At 42.3% G+C, this 22,519-nt stretch overlaps 1 protein-coding gene across 1 annotated transcript in view; it reads right to left on the bottom strand.

The window, feature by feature from the left end:
• The window catches only part of MAP2K6 (mitogen-activated protein kinase kinase 6), a 77,835-nt gene that overhangs the window by 38,363 nt on the left and 16,953 nt on the right, over positions 1–22,519 (bottom strand). The window contains exons 2-4 of the mRNA XM_077328348.1: positions 19,632–19,698; positions 15,177–15,225; positions 666–779 (exon numbers count right to left, since the gene is read on the bottom strand). Coding sequence (XP_077184463.1) covers positions 666–779; positions 15,177–15,225; positions 19,632–19,698 — 230 coding nt within the window. The remainder of the gene's footprint in view (positions 1–665; positions 780–15,176; positions 15,226–19,631; positions 19,699–22,519) is intronic.

Here is a 22,519-nt window from a genome sequence, read left to right on the forward strand (position 1 = left end):
AGACCAAGGGCATAACAGTGATGAAGTGATCTGAATAATTATAGCCAAATCATTCAACCCATTATTTCTTGAAAATCAAGTGTAAAGGGAAACAATGAAATGTTGCATTCTTGCATGGAAATACAACGTGTAGAAATCAGACAATAACACGCGATGTTCTGTTCAGCTAAGATATACATGTCCTATATCCTGATATTCTACCTAACTGCTTTGGAACTAGATCGTGTTATTTTGCACAAACAGGATTTAATGAATGTTGACAGTTCAAGATTGCTACATATGACTCTCCAAATTGAATCAAATGTACTCTTCCTTAGATCAGCACTTCAGTAAATATAGCTTTTTCCATGATAACACATAACTTGAACTGTTCTAGGAGAGAGCCAAAGTGGTGTAGTGCTTAAGAGCAGTCTAATCTGGAGAGCCAGGTTTGAGTCCCCACTCCTCCACAAGAAGTCTGCTCAGAAGAGAAAGGGGATGTTCTCTCAGAAGAGAAAGGGGATGCGATTGTCACCTGCTTTGAGACTTCTTAAGATAAAGTGGGGTATAAAAGCCTACTCTTCTTCTTCGTATATAGCAGAATTGGGGTGGGGGGAAGCATACTGGCAAACTTCATAAAGTCAAAGCATACACATGCTGTCAACAACCAAAGATGCTCTCTCTACCTTTACTGCCATAATCTGCCCGCTGGGCACGTGCCGCATCTTCTCTACCACTCCGTATGCACCACGTCCAAGTTCTGATATTGGTTCCAGGTCATCAGCCTTTACTTCAAAGTTCTGTCGAGGAAAAGAAAGCATCATCTGGGGCCCACTCTAATGCATCCTAAGGGGGCAAATGTAAGTGCTTGTGTTGGGAAATACAAAAACCTATTAACCTGGGAGAAAGAACCAATCCTCATCTCTTTCCTGTATCCTATCCTATCCCATTAACATGCAGATAGCTGTTTCTTTTATGAAGTTTGTTTTGATCAATGAATAAAACTCTTACTGGTCTAATTCAGATCAGGGAACCTACTGGCCACTTCCAGCATCCCATACCACCACACCTAGTCTCTGAGTACACTTTTGTGAGCCAAGGCTCCCAATGTTCTGACAAGTGAACCTCATTTCTAAACAACTATAAGGGTCAAGGAGCAAGAACTAGGCTTGTGCGATTCGGCCGTTCCCTCCGGGCGCAGCCAGTGCTGCGCCACGGGGGGGGGAGAGGGTGGTGCTGGCAGCGACATGACAGCGGGCAAAACCACGCAGGCGCAGGATTCCGCGCCTGCGTGGTTGCATCCGCTGTCACGCCACTGCCGGCACTGCCCCCCCCACGCGGCGCTGGCTGCGCCCGGAGGGAACGGCCGCCAAAGCAGCCAAATCGCACAACCCTAGCAAGAACCTTGCTGAGAAATCCAAGTCATCACACAAACAGGACCTAAAGACAATATCCTCTTTGTTACACACAGTGCATGCCATACACAGGGATGATGTTGAGTCTGATCCGTACAGATAGAGTTCCATGGCCATATCACTTTTCTCTGAAGACCCAGTTGAGTATCCCACCTATTAAATAGTGGGGTCAATAAGGGGTGGAGTCGCTCAAGGGGTGAAACATCAGCTCCTTATTTAGATCACACCAGAAAAAAGCCCACCGCCTGACAGTATATACAGTCCTAGCTTCCCACCAAAGTCTGTAATACTCTATACAAGTCCACAGGTTTAATCTAGCTGGGCCATTCAAACAATCCAGTGGCAGGATGGATCCTATGTGATAACCAATGGCATTAAAAGTCCCTACTGTTTGAATTGTGGTTTCCACTCTGCCGGTCCACTTCACTGTATACACAACACCCCTCCCCCCTTAAGTATATTTCTACCCAAGTGGCCGATAAAGTCCTGCAAATAACATGTCTGTGTCCAGGTCCATTTGGATTGGTGCAATTCTGCAGGAGTCAGAGTCACTCTGGTTGGTGTAGCAGATTTGGGCATGGAGGCTGGCTCCACCAGCTCCAGAATGTCCTCTGTCAGGACGTGTGGTGAAGGTTCTGGAGATGTCAGCTCTGGGACTTCTGGCTCAGGAGCCACAGCGGATGCTGGACTGGATTCCTCTGGTGCTGCACACATCACCACATCTGGTCCACATGCTGCCATCCAGACACTACACTTGGTACGACACAGGACCCCATGGCCCAAGTGACTACGGCTGAGAACTAGTTGGGACCGCTCACACAGTTGCAAGGTAGTGGGGATGGTGTTACTTACACCCAATGTTGTAGACAATCTGAAGCTAGATTGGAGTGGATGCATTCTAAGGTTGTGGTCAATCAGTGGCCCATTAACAGCAGGGCTCCGGCCAGTGCGGGGCTGGGAGTAACATACGGGCAGTGTTAGAAATCAGGAAGTCTCTGTGATTCTGTTTATCATCTCCTTGGTCATCCTGACCATCCGCTCTGCTTGGCCATTGGTTGTGATGTGGAAGGGTACTGAAGTGATGTACCAGATTAAATGAGTGTCCAACTATTCCTTGAATTCTGTGGAGGTGAAATGGACCCCATTGGCAGATATGAAAGTGTCTGGCAGGCCATGAATAGGTAATTGAGGGCCTTGATGGTCACATGGGTAATCATGGTGGTGACTGGGATGACCTCCAGCCACTTGGAGCAGGAGTCCAAAAATATGAAAGGGTCTCACCAAATCCCTGTGGAGGCAGGACCACAGAAACTTTGTAAATTCCCAGTGGTGCACGGGAGCTTGGAGCATTTCTGATCAGCTCACCTGATCGGTTTCACAGTGAGTGACCCAAGTATTCTATCTCCTTCTCCATGCCCAGCCATCAAACATAGCTATGTGCGAAGACTTTCATGAACACTATACCCAGGTGGCACTCATGCAGAGACTCTAGTACTTGAAGACACAGCTTTGTGGGGATGATGACTTGGTTCTGTCACAGCAGCCATCCCTTGTGGACCAACAGTTCATTTTGCCAGGACATGAACTGTGTGACATCCCTCCACACACACCCTCCATACCTAGTTGAGGAGAGGGTGCTGCCTTTAGTGGAGAAAACTGCTATGGAGGAAGCATAGACCAGTGGTTGAAGTGACTCCAGGAGAAGTTTTATTGTTTTCTAATAAAGTACCATAAGAAAGACAGAAAATAATCTAATTTTGCAAGTATTTCAAAAATTTGTTCCAGTGTTTTTGAAATTCTTCCAATGGCCTTTGATTAACCATGTTTCTTAACCTTGCCATCATCACTTGATCTCTAAGTTTCTTGCACCAAACATTCATCTGCAGCCCCTGTTGTGATTTCCAACCAGAAGCTATCATAAGTCATTGTTGCATGGAAAAAAAGTTCTGTTCCTTCTTTGCACAGATCTGTAGGAAAAACACTTAACATGCTTTTGGACTCAAGGGAGAATTTACAATTGAATAAAATTTGCAATTTATCATATATTTTATCCAAAAAAAATTAACAACTTTCCAATTCAACCATAGGTGATAAAAAGATCCAACTGATTCTTGACATTTCCAACATTTATCATCTGTTTGGTTGAACATTTTACTTATAACTTTAGGAGTTTAATACCATCTGAAAAACATTTTATACCAATTTTCTCAGAGAGCCTGACAGTTAGTTAATTCTACCATTTTACCCCGTAAGTGTTCCAAGTTTTGAATCATGTCTGGTTCACTAAAATTCCGCATCCATTTCACCATACACTTTTTGACTTGATCTTCTTCAGTCACATAAATAAGAAGTTTATATATCCTGCCTAGAAGATGTGGCTTATTCCGGGTTATCAAAACTTCAAATTATTTGTTCTCTAAGTTTCCCAAAAGAATCTTTCACTTCTTTGAACCTCAATATCCATTGCATTGCTAGGTCAGTCCAAAGGAGATCAGCCCTGCCTGCTCCTTAGAAGGTCAGATCCTGAAGATGAAACTCAAATACTTTGGCCACCTCATGAGAAGGAAAGACTCCCTGGAGAAGAGCCTAATGCTGGAAGCAATCGAGGGCAAAAGAAGAAGGGGATGACAGAGAATGAGGTGGCTGGATGGAGTCACTGAAGCAGTCGGTGCAAACTTGGGTGGACTCCGGGGAATGGTAGAGGACAGGAAGGCCTGGAGGATGATTGTCCATGGGGTCGCAATGGGCCGGACACGACTTCGCAACAATCCATTCATTGCATGTTAACTAGTCCATCGTTCTCCCATCTTGATGAAGCCTTTGCCAACTTTTGCCAACTTTCTTTCAAGATTAACCAAATCTTATAGCCAAATGATTCAGTAGTTCCACCTTTAAGTTTTCTTATATCAGCCACTTTCAAGGGGGCCGCATTAGGGCTAATTCTTCCTTTATACTTATTCCAGATTTTTAAAAAGCCATTTCCCCATTGTAATTGATTATTTATCTTTGGTTTATGTTCTTTTTTTTTTGCTGCCACAATAATCCATGTAGTTGCTGTATCGTGCCTTTTTATTCAAATTTTATCATCTTCAAGTCTGGATTTTTAATCCGATCTACTATCCAGGTCAAGGTTGACTCAACCTTCCATCCTTCCGAGGTCGGTAAAATGAGTACCCAGCTTGCTGGGGGGTAAACAGTAACGACTGGGGAAGGCACTGGCAAACCACCCCGTATTGAGTCTGCCATGAAAATGCTGGAGGGCATCACCCCAAGGGTCAGACATGACCCAGTGCTTGCACATGGGATACCTTTACCGTTACCTTACTATCCAGGTCAGCACTGCTGTTTGAAAGTGTAATTTAAAATTATGTACTCCCAGACTGCCTCTTTTCTTATCATCTTAAAAGGTAAAGGTAAAGGTATCCCCTGTGCAAGCACCGAGTCATGTCTGACCCTTGGGGTGACGCCCTCTAGCGTTTTCATGGCAGACTCAATACGGGGTGGTTTGCCAGTGCCTTCCCCAGTCATTACCGTTTACCCCCCAGCAAGCTGGGGACTCATTTTACCGACCTCGGAAGGATGGAAGGCTGAGTCAACCTTGAGCCAGCTGCTGGGATTGAACTCCCAGCCTCATGGGCAGAGCTTTCAGACTGCTGCCTTACCACTCTGCGCCACAAGAGGCTCTTTCTTATCATCTTGCAATGTCTTAAAAGCAATTTGCTGTCTTTTATGATTCCATACGAATTTATTAACTTCACTTTGCCACTTATCTAGGATCGTCTTCAATTCTAGCGATATGGATTGGAATAAAAACTTAATGCATGGTAAAACATTCTTGCTGGTGTTATTCTTGCTGACCAAGAAAAGTTTAATTTGGACCAATAACTCAAATCTCTTTTTTTATTCTTTGTCATGTATCTTCATAGTTATTATTACATACTTCAGCAATTTTAAGAGGGATCCATCCATTGAGGTATTCTTCACTAGTTACAAGCTTTGCATTTGAACTATACCAATTCAGACGGTACAAGGGATCCTATGTTTGAAAGGTTTATATAAAATATATTTTAAAATGTTAACATGTTTAAAAACAAAACAAAGACAACGAAAACAAAAAGCAGAGAACTATTACTGTGTTGGTCAAACTACTATGATGACCGTGCAGTGTTTTTTGACATTTGAAAAAGGGTGGGAGTGAAACAGGCAATTTATCCAGCAATCCTGTCTTGTCAAGCCATTGTCATGTCTCTACAATGTCCCAAGCTTTCTTGTAGTTAATGATGATTGTCTTCTTCAACAAACATAGCATTTAGCCAGTAAAGCTGATATATTGTAAGCTGGGCATGGTACCAATTTGCTAGGCTCTGTGCCAGCATAAAACAAATGTTTTGGAGTATTAATTGCACTTGTTACTTTTTAATATATATTAATTATGGATTTCATTTGTATGTAAAAATGTTCAAATGAACTCATGATTTTTGTCACAAGAATTTTGGAATTAGCATTTGTGGATATAAAAAGCTAATTATACCCAGGCTTTATTTTTGCGGGGGAATAAAATAGGATCCATTTTAATTCTCAATGTATATATCCCCTACTCTGCTCCCAAATTACCAGCTTCTTAGAATGGTGAAATTTGCTGGAATGTTGACTTATTGGCTTTTCACCTCTCATTTAGTACTTTCTGGAGATTTTAACGACAGAATCAGCCCAGGGTTTTCTGTTCCTTCGATATAACATGCAAATCAAGTTGCTACTACCATTCATATTTTGGACTCTGTTTTGAAGGACTTGGTTATTAAGTCTTTTGAAGCTTAAGATTTCTTGAATTGATTTCTGATTTACTTGATGTGTTTTACATGGAACAAAATATGGTGTGTCATGCAGTTCCTTTATGTTTTTATGTTCCTCTGGTACTAGTACTATCGATTACATAGCTGTGTCACTTCACTATTATATCATGTTGGTTTATTTGATGTTGCTAACAGAGTTGAAACAGTTGTCAGCTGAGACCCCTTATTAATTTTCAGCATCTATTTGAATCTCACTACTAATATAGTAGAAAGCTGTTTCCCTGAAGCCAGAAGTATTAATTGTTCAGACTAGCATTTTGTGTTTTTATTGCATGGAAGGGGACTTATGAGCTTGACAACATGCTTTAATGCAACCTGGTAGTGATTGCATTAAACATTGTAATATCTTCCTCAAACTTTTTTTCCTAATGATAAGCCATTAAAATATATACTACCTTAGTAAAGGGTGGTTTGTCTTATAATGTAAAATGGCTAGACAGGTTTCCCTTTTAAAATACAGTTCAATTCTTATCTCACTTAGATATCTCAAACAAATCTTCTCAAACAAAAGAAAACAGACCATTCAAAACAGTTCTGGCAGGAATAAAGTAGGACTGTTACTTTAGTATTTCCCCTTCTCATTTTTAGAACGAGGACACATATGCAGGAAAACTCCTGTATTGGCTAAATAATGAAACATGATAGAAAACATAAAAAACACTTATTGGCCTATTATGCATGGCCACCATAACGGCGGTTGGCAAAATGCAGAGGAGAAAGAAGCGAGGCAAACCGCAAACGTACGGGACGCCGACGAGGCGGCGATGCGGAGCAAACAGGAAGGGAGGCACACGCAGGCGCAGGCCCTGCCGGCGGAACCAAAGGGCACGGACAGGGAGAGAGCAAGCACACCCAGAAGCCCTGTACACCACGGACATCCCTGATTTTGCATGCAGCCACTCCGGCGCCGATACTGGTTGCGCCCTGGTCACCCGGGAAGTTCCACTTCGTTTTCGGCTACATACATCGACTCTGTGCCTGGCTATCACCGGTGGTGTGCATTATTGGTGATTTTAGCCGCCGCCATTCCACCTCGAATGCTGACCTTCCCCTCTGTGCATAATAGGCCTTGGTGAATTCAATAGAGATAACTTTAACGTAGTGGTCCTTTTAGTAGATATTCTTTAATCTTTGTGTTTCATGGCAGCATGGACATTCAGTCAATTTACAGCAATCCTCTGTGTCTTTCACAGTAGCATGGACAGCAAACATCAGATTACAATTAGCATCAACCAACAAGTCTGTTTTCATTTTAAACCTTCTTCAGTGAAAATTACAATAATGCACTCACAAATAAACGCAGCTTCATATGATATTCTAGAATGTTGTTGCAAATACAAATCCACTTAAAGGTATCTTCATGCTGGAACTATCAAAAGAATGCTACCTTACCAACAGGCCTACTGGAGTAAAGGACATTTTATGGTATCTGCCAGCCTTCATCCAACTTCTCATGGCTTCTGCTTAGGGTTCAATAAACTTTTGATGTGTCCTAATTTATATCTCCCTCTATTGGGCTGAATTCAATATTGCCTTATACTCTTTAAAGAAATATACTCATTCATGGATAGACCCAGATTATTTTAAATAACAAGACAGATCCCACTATCAATTTAAACCTTTGGGAGACATGGTCTGTAACCCATGATTAAATTAGGCTTCAAGTTGTACTAATGTCCTTTTATATCCAAGTTATTGAATCTGTGTGGTTTAAAAACAAAAATAACAAAAAAAACTTGAAATTATCTTCCATGTGTCCAGTTTCTATGAAATGCCTCACCAGTGGAATTTCAACCTTTGTTTTGAATCTGTAAATATTACCTGTTCTGAATGATGTGAAAGGGCATGATAAAATTAAATTTTATTATATTATTAGTGTTCACAAATTCTACTTCTTAAAGACCTCTTACTCATGTCCATATATGCGTATATATCAGATGTCTGAGTTGCTTGGTTTGTAAATTCAGAGAAGGCATCAAAACGTATGAGGCATCCAGCATAGGATGCAGGTTGGACATTGTTTTTTTTCAGTAGCTGCAGCACTAAAATGTTTATACACACACACGCTAATTTGTGTTTCTAATAAAAATATATAGGCATGATTAATTATTCTGGTATGATCCAATTTTTAAAATTGTATGTATTTATTTATAATTACCATTCTCAGCCCAGGTGTCTTGGGGCAGTGTATAACCGTTTAAAACAATAAAATTAAAACCAGAATCAATTAATCATCTAAAGTAGCATTGCAGTACACATTAACATGAGTTTTAGCTTGTGACTTACTGGATTCATATTGAGTCTCCACCATTGCTCTAATCATCTCCCTTATCTTTTCATCACCCACACTTGCTTAAACCAATGGCTAACTGGGCTCTAACACTTGAGAAAGGTCACCAATGTGAGATTTTGTCAATCACCTCAATCATCTAATTCTGGAGGTCAATCTGAACATCACAGAAATACCAACCACATCTACATGAAAATCCCCTTGAGATTTTCCGCCCAAAGAATGGGCGGTATAAAAATCCAAAATAAATATAAATAAATAAAATCCAAATAAATAAGATGTCAGAAAGCCATTCTAATTCACCCGGCTCTGGACGTGGGTAATTTCAAATACATCTTCCACCTATAGAGAGTCCTGATATCCCGGTAAATCCAATCTTGAGCAAATAATTATGTCCATGACAAAGAAATCATTTCAATTACTCTACCCTCAGAGTACATTGCCCACAATGAAGTTCCAGGTCAAGAGAGCAACCTGCACAATATGTAAGACCAGTTAACACCCAAGACAGGCTTATGGTTGTCCGGGATTATATGATATACTGAACTGCTTCTAACAAGAAAATCTTGGCATGAATGCTGACATCCTCAAAGACAACTAGCCCAGGGTTCTTCATCACCATCCCGATGATCACTAGCTGCAGGAGGGAAAATGTTAAGTTGCAGGGCTGGTGGTACACTAACAAAATCCCATCCTTTCTCACAAGCCCAACATTAGATACACAGCCTTACTGGAAATATCCAGGATGGGGCATTGTACAAGGAGTACAGAGATCGCAGTCCACAGAGACATCAACTTCCCACCTGCCAGACCTATGCCAAGGTATCACCAGGAACCCTAGAAGACATAGTTGGTTCAACCCTCCTTCCCCAGTGATACATACCCTGTCAGCCCCCTCAATCAGAATTATATGGCTTTAATAGAGTAGGAAGGAAACAAAGTGCAAAAATTACACTCTTGAGATAGGATTACCAGAGGAATCAAACATACAGAACATTATGGCTTGGTAGCAATAAAATGTCAAGGAATACATACATTGTTTTACAGAGGAAGTTTATAGCAAGAGCTGTGGCTTGGACCCCAGTAGCCACAATGCCAGGATAGGCAACAAAACCCACACAATGTGCAGTGTCACAGACAGATTTTTCCTTTGATAGATTGATAAAAAGCAGCAGGCCAGAAGTCAACCTTCCCCTCTGCAAGATTCTCCATAAAATGGGCTAAGTTGGATAGTTTACGAGGACAAGTCTGTATGCTTGCCAGACCCAAGCTGATACCTCCTTTTTGAACATTTCTTTCTCCTCCCCCTTTGGAATGAAGGGAAGCTGCTTTTTTTGGAACCAAGATACTTAAGTATGAGGCATTTCTTTGATTCAGTACTGGGTCACAGTGCTCCAGATGGCTCTCATTCTGCTTGTCTCAAAACACTACCAGGGAAAAGAAAAATCCTGAAAGACAGAGCTGTAGAATGTGAATGAATTTACAATGCTGCCAGTAAATTAGTATATAAGAAAAGCCCTGCTGTGTGAAATCAGTGGCTCATCTAACCCAGCATCTTGCTTCATACAGCAACTCTGAGTGGTTGCATTACCCCAACAGTTTCATTGTTCAGCTGTACTGTCATCCAACTATGATAATTCCTCTAATTAACAGAATACCTAGGGGTCTGATCAGACAAAACTATCTTCAAAACAATGTACTGCCTAAAAAGGGGGGCTTTGCAGAATACAAAATCAAGAGGTCAATCATCCTCCAGTCTAATCATCGGCCTCAAGACAAGGAGCTTCACATCTGTAACCCTCAACAGATTGGCTCACTGTTTTCAGATCACAAACATATCCAAGGCCAAAAATATTTCTCCAATAAACCAACGCTGATGTTAGCAGGTTACATGGAAAGGAAGGGGGACACATATTCACGTCAGTAACTAAACGCATCTGACTTTCAGGTCCTTCCAACTTGCTAGAACACAATACAAACCCTCTCTCCCTCAATAAGAGAAATATTTTTCTGAATCTATCTATTTTGGATGAAAGTGGAGGTACAAAAAAGAAAAGTGAAAGAAGTAAAGGGTTATGCTAAAGGAAAGGGTTAGACTAAAAAAAAAAAAAAAAAAAGAGCCAGCTTGGTGTAGTGGTTAAGAGCGCCAACTTCTAATCTGGCGAGCCAAATATGATCCTCTGCTCCTTCACATACTGCAGCTCGGTGACCTTGGGCTCACCGCAGCACTGATAAAGCTGATCTCTCAGCCTCACCTACCTCACAGGGTATCTGTTATGAGGAGAGGAAAGGGAAGGCAATTGTAAGCCGCTTTGAGAGTCCTTCGGGTAGAGAAAAGTGGCATATAGAACCAACTCTTTTCTATCTTTCCTCACATCCCCTTTGTTATAATTTTAAGGTATTACCTATAACATACAATTGTTCCGACTTTTACTGGGATATGATTGTATTCAACATTTTATGTTTAAATTTCAAATATCATAATTAAACTATTCGGACTACATCATTAGTTTCATCATGAATAAATATTCCATATTATTATAAGAGAAATATTTATTGGCTTAATAAGAAAACATTCAGAACCCTTCTTCCCCAATATTCCTTTATGACTCAGATAGTAAATCCCAAGCTTCCCTTTTTCTGCATGATGGCTGTTTATGACTCCTGTTGTGAAAACATTAAGAATGCATGCATGTAGCCATATTTGACATGCTTCCTATAGGGGAAAAGCAGGTTTTTCATGCAGCAACTAACTTTTAGTGCTGCCCTAATTGGGGCATTACTTAGAAGACAATGGTCTCCGAAATGCTACCTTCCTATATAAGAATGGTAATGGAACCAAGGTGAATGGTTCAAATGGGAGATTCATCAATTGCGCAAGCACCACTTGAAATGATCATTGAGGTGTCAAATGAGGACTTGGAGGAAATGTATAGCAATCCTCACAGAAATCTCTGGGATCATAAACTATTTTTGCCCATAAAAATGGAAACTCCTTGAACTTTCACATGGAATGCAGACATGGCTTCCAAGCATATTTTTACTGATGACATTTGCCAAGCCTGGCTGGACTAGCAATAGCAGATTATCCAAAACTAAATTCAGGAAGCAAGTATAAGGGCAAATATTTCTAGCCTTTGCCCACCACTCAAACTTCTCACACTTTAGCTCATATGATTATCTCTTGGAGGGTTTCTGGCTCTGGGTTAAAACTTGCTGCACCCGTTTGAAAAACCACTGCCTAGGGCTGTATCCTCCATGCCACAAAACATCTTTGTGAAACATAATTTCCTGCATAAACAGGTCTAGAACCTTGGAAGTGGAAGTAATACTCCCCCTGGGTATGATTCACCTTCATCTTCCCCACCATTCTGCTGAGTATAGGGAAAAGAGGGGACATCTAGAATTTGTCCCTCTAATTTGGAAAGCATCTCCAATCAACACTGGAAGGCTGCATGCTAAGGAACAGAAGACTGGATCCTCTGCTGACTCTTTCACAGTGAACAGGTCCACCTTCAGGTACCCTCTTAACTCGAATATTTCACATAGGTACACTTGATTGATCATTTGCAGTTGGTATAAATTCTGCTGAGGGCATCTGCTAAGGTATTTAAGGAACTGTAATATGAATGGCTTTTACCATGATTCCCAAATCGAATGACATCTTCCAGACAGCTAGGGCCTCAGAACATAAGGATCTTGAGCCTGTACCCCCTTGTTTATTAATATTATACATACTTGCTAAATTGTCTGTTTGAACCAGTACCCTCCTGTTCTGCAGAATATCTGCAAACGCTACCAGGACGCAGTTCCAAAATATTGATATGCAGCTCTCTTTGAAACTGAACCCAACACCCATGAATGGACCAATCTCCACAGTGCGTTCCACATCTAAGTAAAGATGAATCAGTTGTAAGTGTACATTGTGGTTCTCAGAAACTAAACTGTATTGCCATGAACAAGTTCCCTTCCTCTAGCCACCGTAGGAGGGACCTAAAAATATCCCTCCGAACTGACATGCAGTGATCCGGACTGTGAATCATATAGCTGAACCTCTTAATGAACCAAAGTTGTAGGGCTCACATCCATAGTGTAGCCATGGCAATAACCACCACGGTTGAAGCACCAGGCCCAATAAACATTGGATATTTCTCAATGATTATCAAAACTGTCTTCAAAACTGATTAATTGCAGCTCTAAAGGATGTTGCCCTGTCACTGGGTAGGAACTTACGTCATTGAGTGCAGTCTAACAGAGCACCAAAAAACTAAACACTCTGTGCAGGGGTTAACCATGATTTCTCCACATTAATCACTAAATTAACCTTCTACAGGTATCAAGGATTAAGAGAACCTGATTGCACAGCTGTTCTCTACCAACAGTCAATCAATGAGTACAGGAAGATTGAACAATCCCACTCTCTTAGGTATATTACCACCACTGCCATGTACTTTGTAATCATTATGGGTGCTGTGGTGCAACCAAAGGGATGGAGGAATAGTGAAAGATCTTATAGCCTCACCTGAAGTTTATGAACTTTCTATGTGATAAAGGTAAAGGTATCCCCTGTGCAAGCACCGAGTCATGTCTGACCCTTGGGGTGACGCCCTCCAGCGTTTTCATGGCAGACTCAATACGGAGTGGTTTGCCAGTGCCTTCCCCAGTCATTACCGTTTACCCCCCAGCAAGCTGGGTACTCATTTTACCGACCTCGGAAGGATGGAAGGCTGAGTCAGCCTTGAGCCGGCTGCTGGGATTGAACTCCCAGCCTCATGGGCAAAGCTTTCAGACAGCTGCCTTACCACTCTGCGCCACAAGAGGCTCTTTCTATGTGATAGGTGAATAGAAATATGGAAAGTCAGGGATCACAAATCAATCTCCTTTTGACAGTTTAGACTAATGGCAGACCCAATTTTGTAACTGATGACAGACTCAACATAGATTGAATGGAACCAAAGAAGAAAGAGCCTGTTCCAGTGCAGCCTTTAGCCTTCAAGCTCTGTCTAAGCAGGCTTTTGCTATAAATTTCTGACTAATATCATACATGCCCACCATATGGACTTTGCCCAAGCACTATAAGAACAAAACATATTCATCCAAACTATTCATCCAAATTTTTGTTGAGCACCGAGTGTACTTTTTAAACAAGGCCTAGGATTCCATGTTGGGATCAAAAGCTGTAAAAACGATAATGATAATCACAATCAAGAAAAATCATTCATTCCCTACAGATACTAAGTGATAGCTAAGCAAAAGAGCAAAATGTTGAAACAACCACCAGCTGGCAACTCAGGAGCCAAGACCAATTGCACTTCCCTGGGGTAAGGGATCACCAACAGGCTAGCATTCACCGAGTTCAGAGTTCTTTGGGGAACATATTGGAAGAGGTAATCCCAAAGATATGCAGGGCCCAGACCACGCAAGGCCTTAAAGCTTAACACCGGTACTTTGAACCTGATCCAGAATTCTACTGGCAGCCAATGCTGTAGGTGGAGGGCAAGTTGAATATGAGCCCTCCAAGGGGTCCTTATGAGCCGTATTTTGTAACAGTTGTAATTTCCAGATCAAAACCAATGGTAGGCCTGCAAATTACAGTAATTCCACCTGGAGGTGACTGCAACATGGATCACTATGGCTAGGTCTTCCAGGGCTAGTAGCTTTGTCTGGCAAAGATGGTAAAATGACTGGTGTGCTACATTCATGACTTGAGCCTCCATAAAAAGGGAGGATCACTCCCAAACTCAAGGATTACTCCCAAATTCCTGCCAGAGTTCAAAGTTGTTAACTGCACTCTCTCAAGACAGGGGAGGCGTGCTTCCTCTTCTGGTCCTTTCTTCCCCAGTCCCAGGACCTCCATCTTCAAGGGGTTAAGCCTCAGGTGATTCTTCCAGAGCCATCCCATCTCAGCCTCCAGACATGGCCAGTGATCCAGCCAGCCACTCCTTAACAGATAGAGCTGGGTGTCATCAGCTTATTAATGGCATCCTAGCCCATATGCCAACACCAGCTGTGCAAGAGGATGCACACAGATGTTAAATAATATCAGGGAAAGTATTGTGCTCTGTGGCACTCCACAGGAGAGTGGACAGAGCCATGATTGCTTCTCCCCAATTGCTATTCTCTGTCTCTTAAAGCGTGTAGGAGCTTAAAACAGCCTCAGAGTTATGAGTGTTTATGAATCACTTTTAAAATGTTGGACAGTGTGATTATTATGTTAAGAAAGAAAAAAATGTTTTTATGTCAAGGAACAGAATATACAAGAAGCTCCCAATTCACATATCTTCTTTTCCAGCCCTATTTATGATAGGGTTTAAAGGTAAAGGTAAAGGTATCCCCTGTGCAAGCACCGAGTCATGTCTGACCCTTGGGGTGACGCCCTCTAGCGTTTTCTTGGCAGACTCAATACGGGGTGGTTTGCCAGTGCCTTCCCCAGTCATTACCGTTTACCCCCCAGCAAGCTGGGTACTCATTTTACCAACCTCGGAAGGATGGAAGGCTGAGTCAACCTTGAGCCGGCTGCTGGGATTGAACTCCCAGCCTCATGGGCAAACCTGTCAGACGGCTGCCTTACCACTCTGCGCCACAAGAGGCTCTGATAGGATTTAGGTTTTTTTAAAGTTCATCTTATTGACACCTTACCTTGTCACCAATATTGATGCAAGCTTTGGAATCCAAATCTCTAGGTGGCCTGAGAAATTTGTTGGAGAGAGAATAAATTTGATATAAGTACTTCATCGCAGATATGACACAAGCTACATACATTCAAGTCCATATGACAAAAGCTATGGAAACATAATACAAGCATGGACATTCAAGTGCATGAGAGACAAGCATCGATAAAGTATTTGTCTTGTGCTAATGAGATAAAATTTTCTACTAACAGAAAACAGGACTTATGGAATGTCATGAACAGTAAGAATAGAGTTAAAAACATAAACAGATAACCCTTAAAAGTCCTAGAATTTTCTAGAAATAAGAAATGTTACTTTTAACCACTAACTAAGCTGACAGAAATGGCTAAGATGGGCAATACAAGTTTTGCTATAAATCCTCTTTTGATGGTGGATCATCGGTCATTTTTTTAGAGTCCTAATGTATATCAAAATATCAGAATACAAAATAGCACAGACAACTAAGGTGTTTAAATAGCCCCAGTAAATCGAAAGCTTTTGAACTTTATGCAAGTGTGTGACATTCAGCAGTGTTTTCTACATGTCTTAAGCGTGATAAGTACTGACTGAGCCCTGTAAGTAGCAGGAAGCCTCCTTAGGCTGGAGGAAGATTTTTTGGAAGATAGATTCATCCCTCTGGATAAGTTTCTCTTATCTTGGAAGGATTTAATTAGGGCTTTAACACTGAAAATTGTCAATTTTTAAGCTATCTCAAGGTCAAATTAGACATTACAGTAAGTGTGGCTGCTAGCAAAATGGCCACCACTGGATTAGTTCATCATCAACAGTCAGTGACATGGAGCTGTAGAGCCAATGACAAATGTGAACACTGAAATCTCAACATAAAACAAGTTCTTCTCAAAACAGGAAAGGGATTAACCTTCTGGACCCATTCCACACTGGATTCGGGACAGGATTTGGAAGAGAGATTGTCTGGGTTGCCTTTGTTGATGTCCTCTATCTAGAACTAGCAAACAGAATGCGACTCTGCTAGTTTGCTTGGATTTCTCAGCTGCTTTTGATACTATTGACCATAGTTTACTACTGAGCCATCTTTTGGCACTAGGACTAAGGGGCACTGTGTTACAGTGGTTCAAGTTCTATCGGGGGAGGTCTCTGAAGTTGTGCTGGGGGAATTCCTGTTCTCCTCCGCAGTTGGTGGTCTGTGAGGTTCTGCAGGATTCCATCCTATCCCCCATACTCTTTAATATTTATATTAAATAGAAGTCACTGGGAGAGGTGGAATTACCAATATGTTGGTGATACTCAGTTCTACCTCTCTTTTCCACCTAATTTTGGGAAAGCTGTTGATGTTCCAAACAGGTGCTTGGAGTCAGCAGTGGTGTTGGGTGAGGATAAACAAGATGAAACTTAAATCCTGAAGTAGTAGAAGTTCTCTGAATCAGCAGAAAGGCAGACCAGGGACACAAGATATCTCCTGTCTTTGATTGTGCTATACTTCTTTTGAAAAGCCAGGCAGTTCTGCTTGACACAGAATTCAGTTTAGAAAATGAAATGGCTGCAGGGACTTGAAATGTTTTTGCCCAGCTTTAGTTAGCATGTCGACTATGCCTGTTCCTGGTTCAGCTAGACCTAGACCAGAATTCTGCAATGTGCTCTACTTGGGACTACTCTTGGAGAGTGTTTGGAAGCTGCAGCTAATGCAGATTGCTGTGGCTAGGCTGCTGGTTAGGGCCAGGGACTGGGAGCATGAGATCCTGAGACTACAGCAATTATACTGGCTTCCAACCCACTCCCAAGGCCAATTCAATGGGCCATTCCGCACAATGACCAATGTTGCTAAATGTTTGCAGTATGCAGAAACGCTATATTTAATAGTGGAATTTCATCATTCCGCACACCTTCAATTCTAGTGGAATATTGAAGTCCCAGTAGCGGTCTATTCATTCCCCACAGGTTTCCGGTCTCACCGGAATTGCAACAAAGGAGGCAATATTTTTCCACGTTCCTTCCCACCCCTTGGCAGTCAATCAAACAGAACAGCCAATGAACTGTTGTGTTAGTGATCCCGAAAAGCCCCTTTCCCTTTAAAAGCTGTTTTTTAAAAACCCGAAAGCACCAATAGGAACGAATATTTGTTCATTCAATATCTCAGAAGGACCTTTTTCGCTGGCATAGGAGCTGGCGCTTAATCGGTTACACGCTCTTCAAGTAAACCCTCTCCCCATGGGTGCAATTTCTAACCGAAATTACGTGTCGAACAGGAGGCTGTATTGAGCTCTGGAAGTTTAAAGGCAATTGCAGAAGGGAGCTTTGTTTTACTATTAAGCACTTCTGAATTGCTCATGGAGGGACTTCAGCCGGAGAAGCCTCACTTATTCATTGCATTCGCCGGTTTAAGGGGAAAAAAATGGCGATCGCATCTCCGGAAGCTCGGGGGCAAGAGCTAGGGAGGGACATTCCTTCTATCGCTATTTTGAGAATGCATATGTCTTTCGCTGATGTGTTGCAGCTTGTGCTCAGAAGTGTAGCATTTTTTTCAGAGGGAATCCACTTTTCTGGATTTCCCCCTTAGCGCTACAAAATTCCAATTGTTGCTGGAGTTTGGCGGGAGTTTTGCACTTTGTTTATGATGTTATGCAGAACATTAAATTAATAACGTTTACAAAAGGTAAGACTTCGGCTACATTGTGTGAGATGGACCAATATGTTAGTATCTTCATTGAAAGCTCTGCATGATTGGAGTATCTGAAAAACCATCTTCTCCCATACATTTCTACCTGGGAGTTAAGATCACAGGGACAGCTTTCCTGACTATGTCACCTGTCAAAGTAGTTCACCTGCTAAGGACATGAGAAAACACTGTCCCACATTTTCACCAGCTGCCCCACATTCCAGATTGTGAAATTCTGCACCAATGGGATTCAAGCCAGTCAGAAAGGTAAACATAACCACATCCTTTTAGTTAATTCCCAGAAAATGTTAAATTTTTATGTTGTCTAAAAGTGTTAATCTGCATTCTGGTCAATGGCTATATAAATAAACTTGACTTGACTCTGGCTACCCCACAATAATGGAACAACCTCTCCAGGGAGATGCGCTTGGCCCTTTTACTATCAATACAATTTTATTTAGGATTGTGTCTTGATTGGTTGAGTTTTTTAAATTATTGCAAATTCCAACCAGAGTTTTTAAACTGTGACTTTTTGGGGGGTCCTGTGTTATTTATATAGTTTTTATTGTGCTTTTTTATTTATGTTTTTAAGACATCGTGTTCTACAATGTATGTTGTTGTTATGTGCGAAGTCGCGTCCGACCCATCGTGACCCCACGGACAACGATCCTCCAGGCACCCCTGTCCTCCACCACTCCCCGGAGTCCATTCAAGTTTGCACCTACAATGTATAAATACAGCTAATAAACATTTTAAATAAATACATCACTAACTAGACATGCAATGGTGATTTTTAGCAGTAGCCACATATTTTGCTGTGATGTCACATTTGAGTCTTATCTTTAACACTATTTCGCTCCCTTATATTTGGGAAAAGGTCTCCTGGGAGGAGACTGTCCGGGACCCTGTCCGTCCAGGTCCACCCTGATTGGCCCTCCCCCTCCAGTTCCCACCCTCCCTCCTTGCCTGCTAGAAGCCCTGTGGCTGCAGCCTCCATTGTTGCCCACAAGGAAAGAGGTAGCGACAGCGCTTTGCTGCCCACAGATACGCTCCTGCTGGGAGGGAACGGGGGGGGGGGGAGAAGAGTTTGGAGCCTCCCTGTGGGCTGCAAAGCACCACTGCCACCGGTGGGGGTGCTTTCCACTTCCTTTGGCCTGCTTTGCGGGCCAAAGGGAACCATGACTACCTTCTTGCCTGCCGCCCCTTTCAAAGCCCATTTTTAAAATGGGCCTTGATACTAGTAAAGGATATAATGTTGAGGTTCTGGCAATACAATAAATAAGTTAAATGACAGAGGATTCAACAGTTAACAGCCCTAATTTTAACCTTTCTCCATCTTCCAGAAACTGAGTTCAAAAAATCCATTCCTGTCAGATAATTTTACAAACCTCTGATCTTGGCACTGCATCTTCCGTGTCCTGACTCTACCCCTCTGTACCCAAGAAACACTTTCTCTGTTCTAGGTATTCTTATATTATGACCGAGGTATTTGGACATGGGACTTTACAAAGATTAATTTTCTACCAACTACAAATGATATGGCCCCCACTTTTTCAAAAGGTCAAAGAGAAATTTGCTGTAGCAAAAAAGAATTGTAATTCAGTGCATAGATCATTACTCCATTTTAAAGAAGAGAAATAATTCATGGTATCTCTATATCTTCCATGAATGTATGGATCAAAAGAATGACTAAGCTACATCATCTCCATGAACATTCTTTCCTTCGTACAATTGCTTTAGTCCTTTTCCCCAACCCTTAACCTGCCACAATGTCATCTCAACACATACGTAGAGCTTGGCTGTGGTTGTTCAAATGCTTCTTTAGGAATTTTCAACCCTGGATTTTTCTTCTTCCCTGTTAAATAAGAAGGGAAGAGAGAAACATTTAGAGTCATTACACAATGGATTTTGGATATATTTTGTAATAATGTCTGTTTGCAGTGTTATGCCTCATTTAGGGCCTCGGGTCACCCCAGAAAAAATTTAAAAGGGGCAGCTAAAGGCCCCATCACCACCACACTACAAGGGCCAGGGAGGAATTAGCATAGATTTTCTAAGATTCTGTTTCACAGCTAGTATTTGCAGAACTCTCTTCAAAATTCCTTCTGACTCTTCTCTGTATCCTGATAATTTCACTCCTCTGCTGGTCAGATTTCTTTAAAAGGATATTAAATGTTGTTTGTTAAAAAAGGTTCATATTTTGCACATTTGCATTTGTCCAGTAACTGGCACATCACCATAACAACAAAGCATACTGATAAACATGGCATAATGATAACATTTCATCAGAAGCCTGAAAAGCACAATTTTCATTTTCAGGACACAGTGAAAGAGATGAAAAAGGTGCATTCAATTCAAGTGGGAAGCTGGGAACACAAAAGGGATTTCCAGGCAACTGTGTTGTTTTATTGCTCAGTCCCTCATGTGTCATCCCTTCCTCACCCTGCTGACCCTTACATATTTTACAATCCATGACATCACACAAAGACACAGAACTAAGGCTGCTTTCACACATGCTGGATAATGCACTCTCAATGCACTATAGGAATCATCCTGTTTCAGTTGCAAATGATTTCTATAATGCTTTGGAAGTGCATTATTTAACAATGTGTGAAATCAGGAGACATAACTGTTTTATTCAAAACTGCATGAACTGAAGAATTTATTCCAAGGGCAAAATGAAGGCTTTGTTGGTGCAGAATTTGGGTGGTTTGTGGAGATTGCACAAGTCCTAATAGCTGCCAGAAATAGATACACACTGTGTATCACTGTTTATAGACTGGCTGTTGCCAATCTGTTCTTTAGATCCTTTAAACTTGAATTACGTTAAAATGGGAAACAGGAATTGCGTTACAACAGGAAATGCTCCACAATATCATTATGTAGTATCTTCCCAACTTATTTTAAGCTTTAGGTGAGAGGGGATATAAGCCAAAAAGTTTAACAAGTCAAAAAAAAAAGAATTTACTTTAGTATCAAGTTCAGAAAAGCAACATAAATTACACACACACACACACAAAGGAATAAATGCAAATGCTGTTAGGGTACACCACAAAACACCTGGGTACCAGAAAATGTAGGTCATACGTTCTAACCTAAAATGTATCTTCATTACTGTACTGTACTAATTTTCAAATACAAGAGAATTACTTTTGGGGCAGATCAATCCTGCGATGCACCCATGATGCGATGGCTGGCTGTGACATAACTGCAGTACCAGTTGTCATTTTCTTAAGGGGAAAGTTAGATGGCAGCCAGCCAGGAAAAAAAAAATTCTTTCCCTGGGCTCTGCCATAGGAGCATCCATTGTGTTTTATGCCATGGCGTTCTGGGCTAATGTTGTTTCTAGGCAAGGGCAGCATGAAAGACAGGACAGGCAAAGCCAATCAAGGGTCATGTGTTGAGGGAGCCAATTCATGCATCAATTACTGTTGGGGTGGAGAGCAGTGGGACAGAAGATCCTTGCTCATGTATCTTAAAGAGACCAGAAGTCCCATGCACTTATCAGTCAGCAGGAGGTGTGACTCATCCCCCTAATAGGCACTCCAAGTTGTCACAATGGCCCATTATGCATGGCCGCGGAAACGGTTACAGCCGGCTCCGTGCGTTATCAGTGTTTTTAGTCGCCGCCATTCCACCCCAAATGTGCACTATCCCCCCCCCCCCGTGCATAATGGGTCAATGGACAGAACAGTCTGTGGTCACAACATGGATTTACAGATGCCCTCCACTCACCGGTGTCCACACTGTCTAACTGAGGCCACACTATAGTGGGCATTCCTGTGGAGGGTGCAGGGAAGCTCACAGAATCTTTGATAGCCTCTCAATCCACCCCTGTCCCTCACCAGCATCCCTGGTGATGGTAAGAAGCCCTTGTAGGTGCCTGGAAGCCACCATCATATATACTACCCTCTGCTAGCCTCTGATGAAGGCTTCCCACTGCTCATGCTGACTTTCTAGAAGTTCTCACTCAATCATCGTCCACATGGATGACAAGGTGGAAGGATGACCTGTGCCGGCCATGGGCCCAATGCCTCGGACCCTGATAAGGGGCCAGATCTCCCCTCCCATCCAGGACTCCGGTGTCCATGACACCTGGCTCAGGGGAAATGCCTTGCCCCTGTCACCCCTATCTATCTACCTGGTGGGTCAGGGCCCCTGCCATCTGAAGATGTGGAGTCTGTCCTCTGTGTTGCCTCTCCTGCAGCAACTGGGCCTGAGGACTCCAAGATGCCCAGTGACTGGAGGTTGTTGTTGCCATTCACCTCCTCAGCATCAGGGAGTATAGGTATTCCATAACATCAGCACCAGAGCCTCTTGTGGCGCAGAGTGGTAAGGCAGCCGTCTGAAAGCTTTGCCCATGAGGCTGGGAGTTCAATCCCAGCAGCCGGCTCAAGGTTGACTCAGCCTTCCATCCTTCCGAGGTCGGTAAAATGAGTACCCAGCTTGCTGGGGGGTAAACGGTCATGACTGGGGAAGGCACTGGCAAACCACCCCGTATTGAGTCTGCCATGAAAACACTAGAGGGCGTCACCCCAAGGGTCAGACATGACCTGGTGCTTGCACAGGGGATACCTTTACCTTTACCTTAACATCAGCACCAAATGCCAAGGAATAGTAAGTTGAGAACAGGGGGAGCAAACAGGGGGAGTTAACAGCAAACAGTTTCCAGCTAG

Source organism: Paroedura picta, chromosome 3, assembly GCF_049243985.1.
Source record: "Paroedura picta isolate Pp20150507F chromosome 3, Ppicta_v3.0, whole genome shotgun sequence".
In the NCBI taxonomy this organism is placed as follows: domain Eukaryota; kingdom Metazoa; phylum Chordata; class Lepidosauria; order Squamata; family Gekkonidae; genus Paroedura; species Paroedura picta.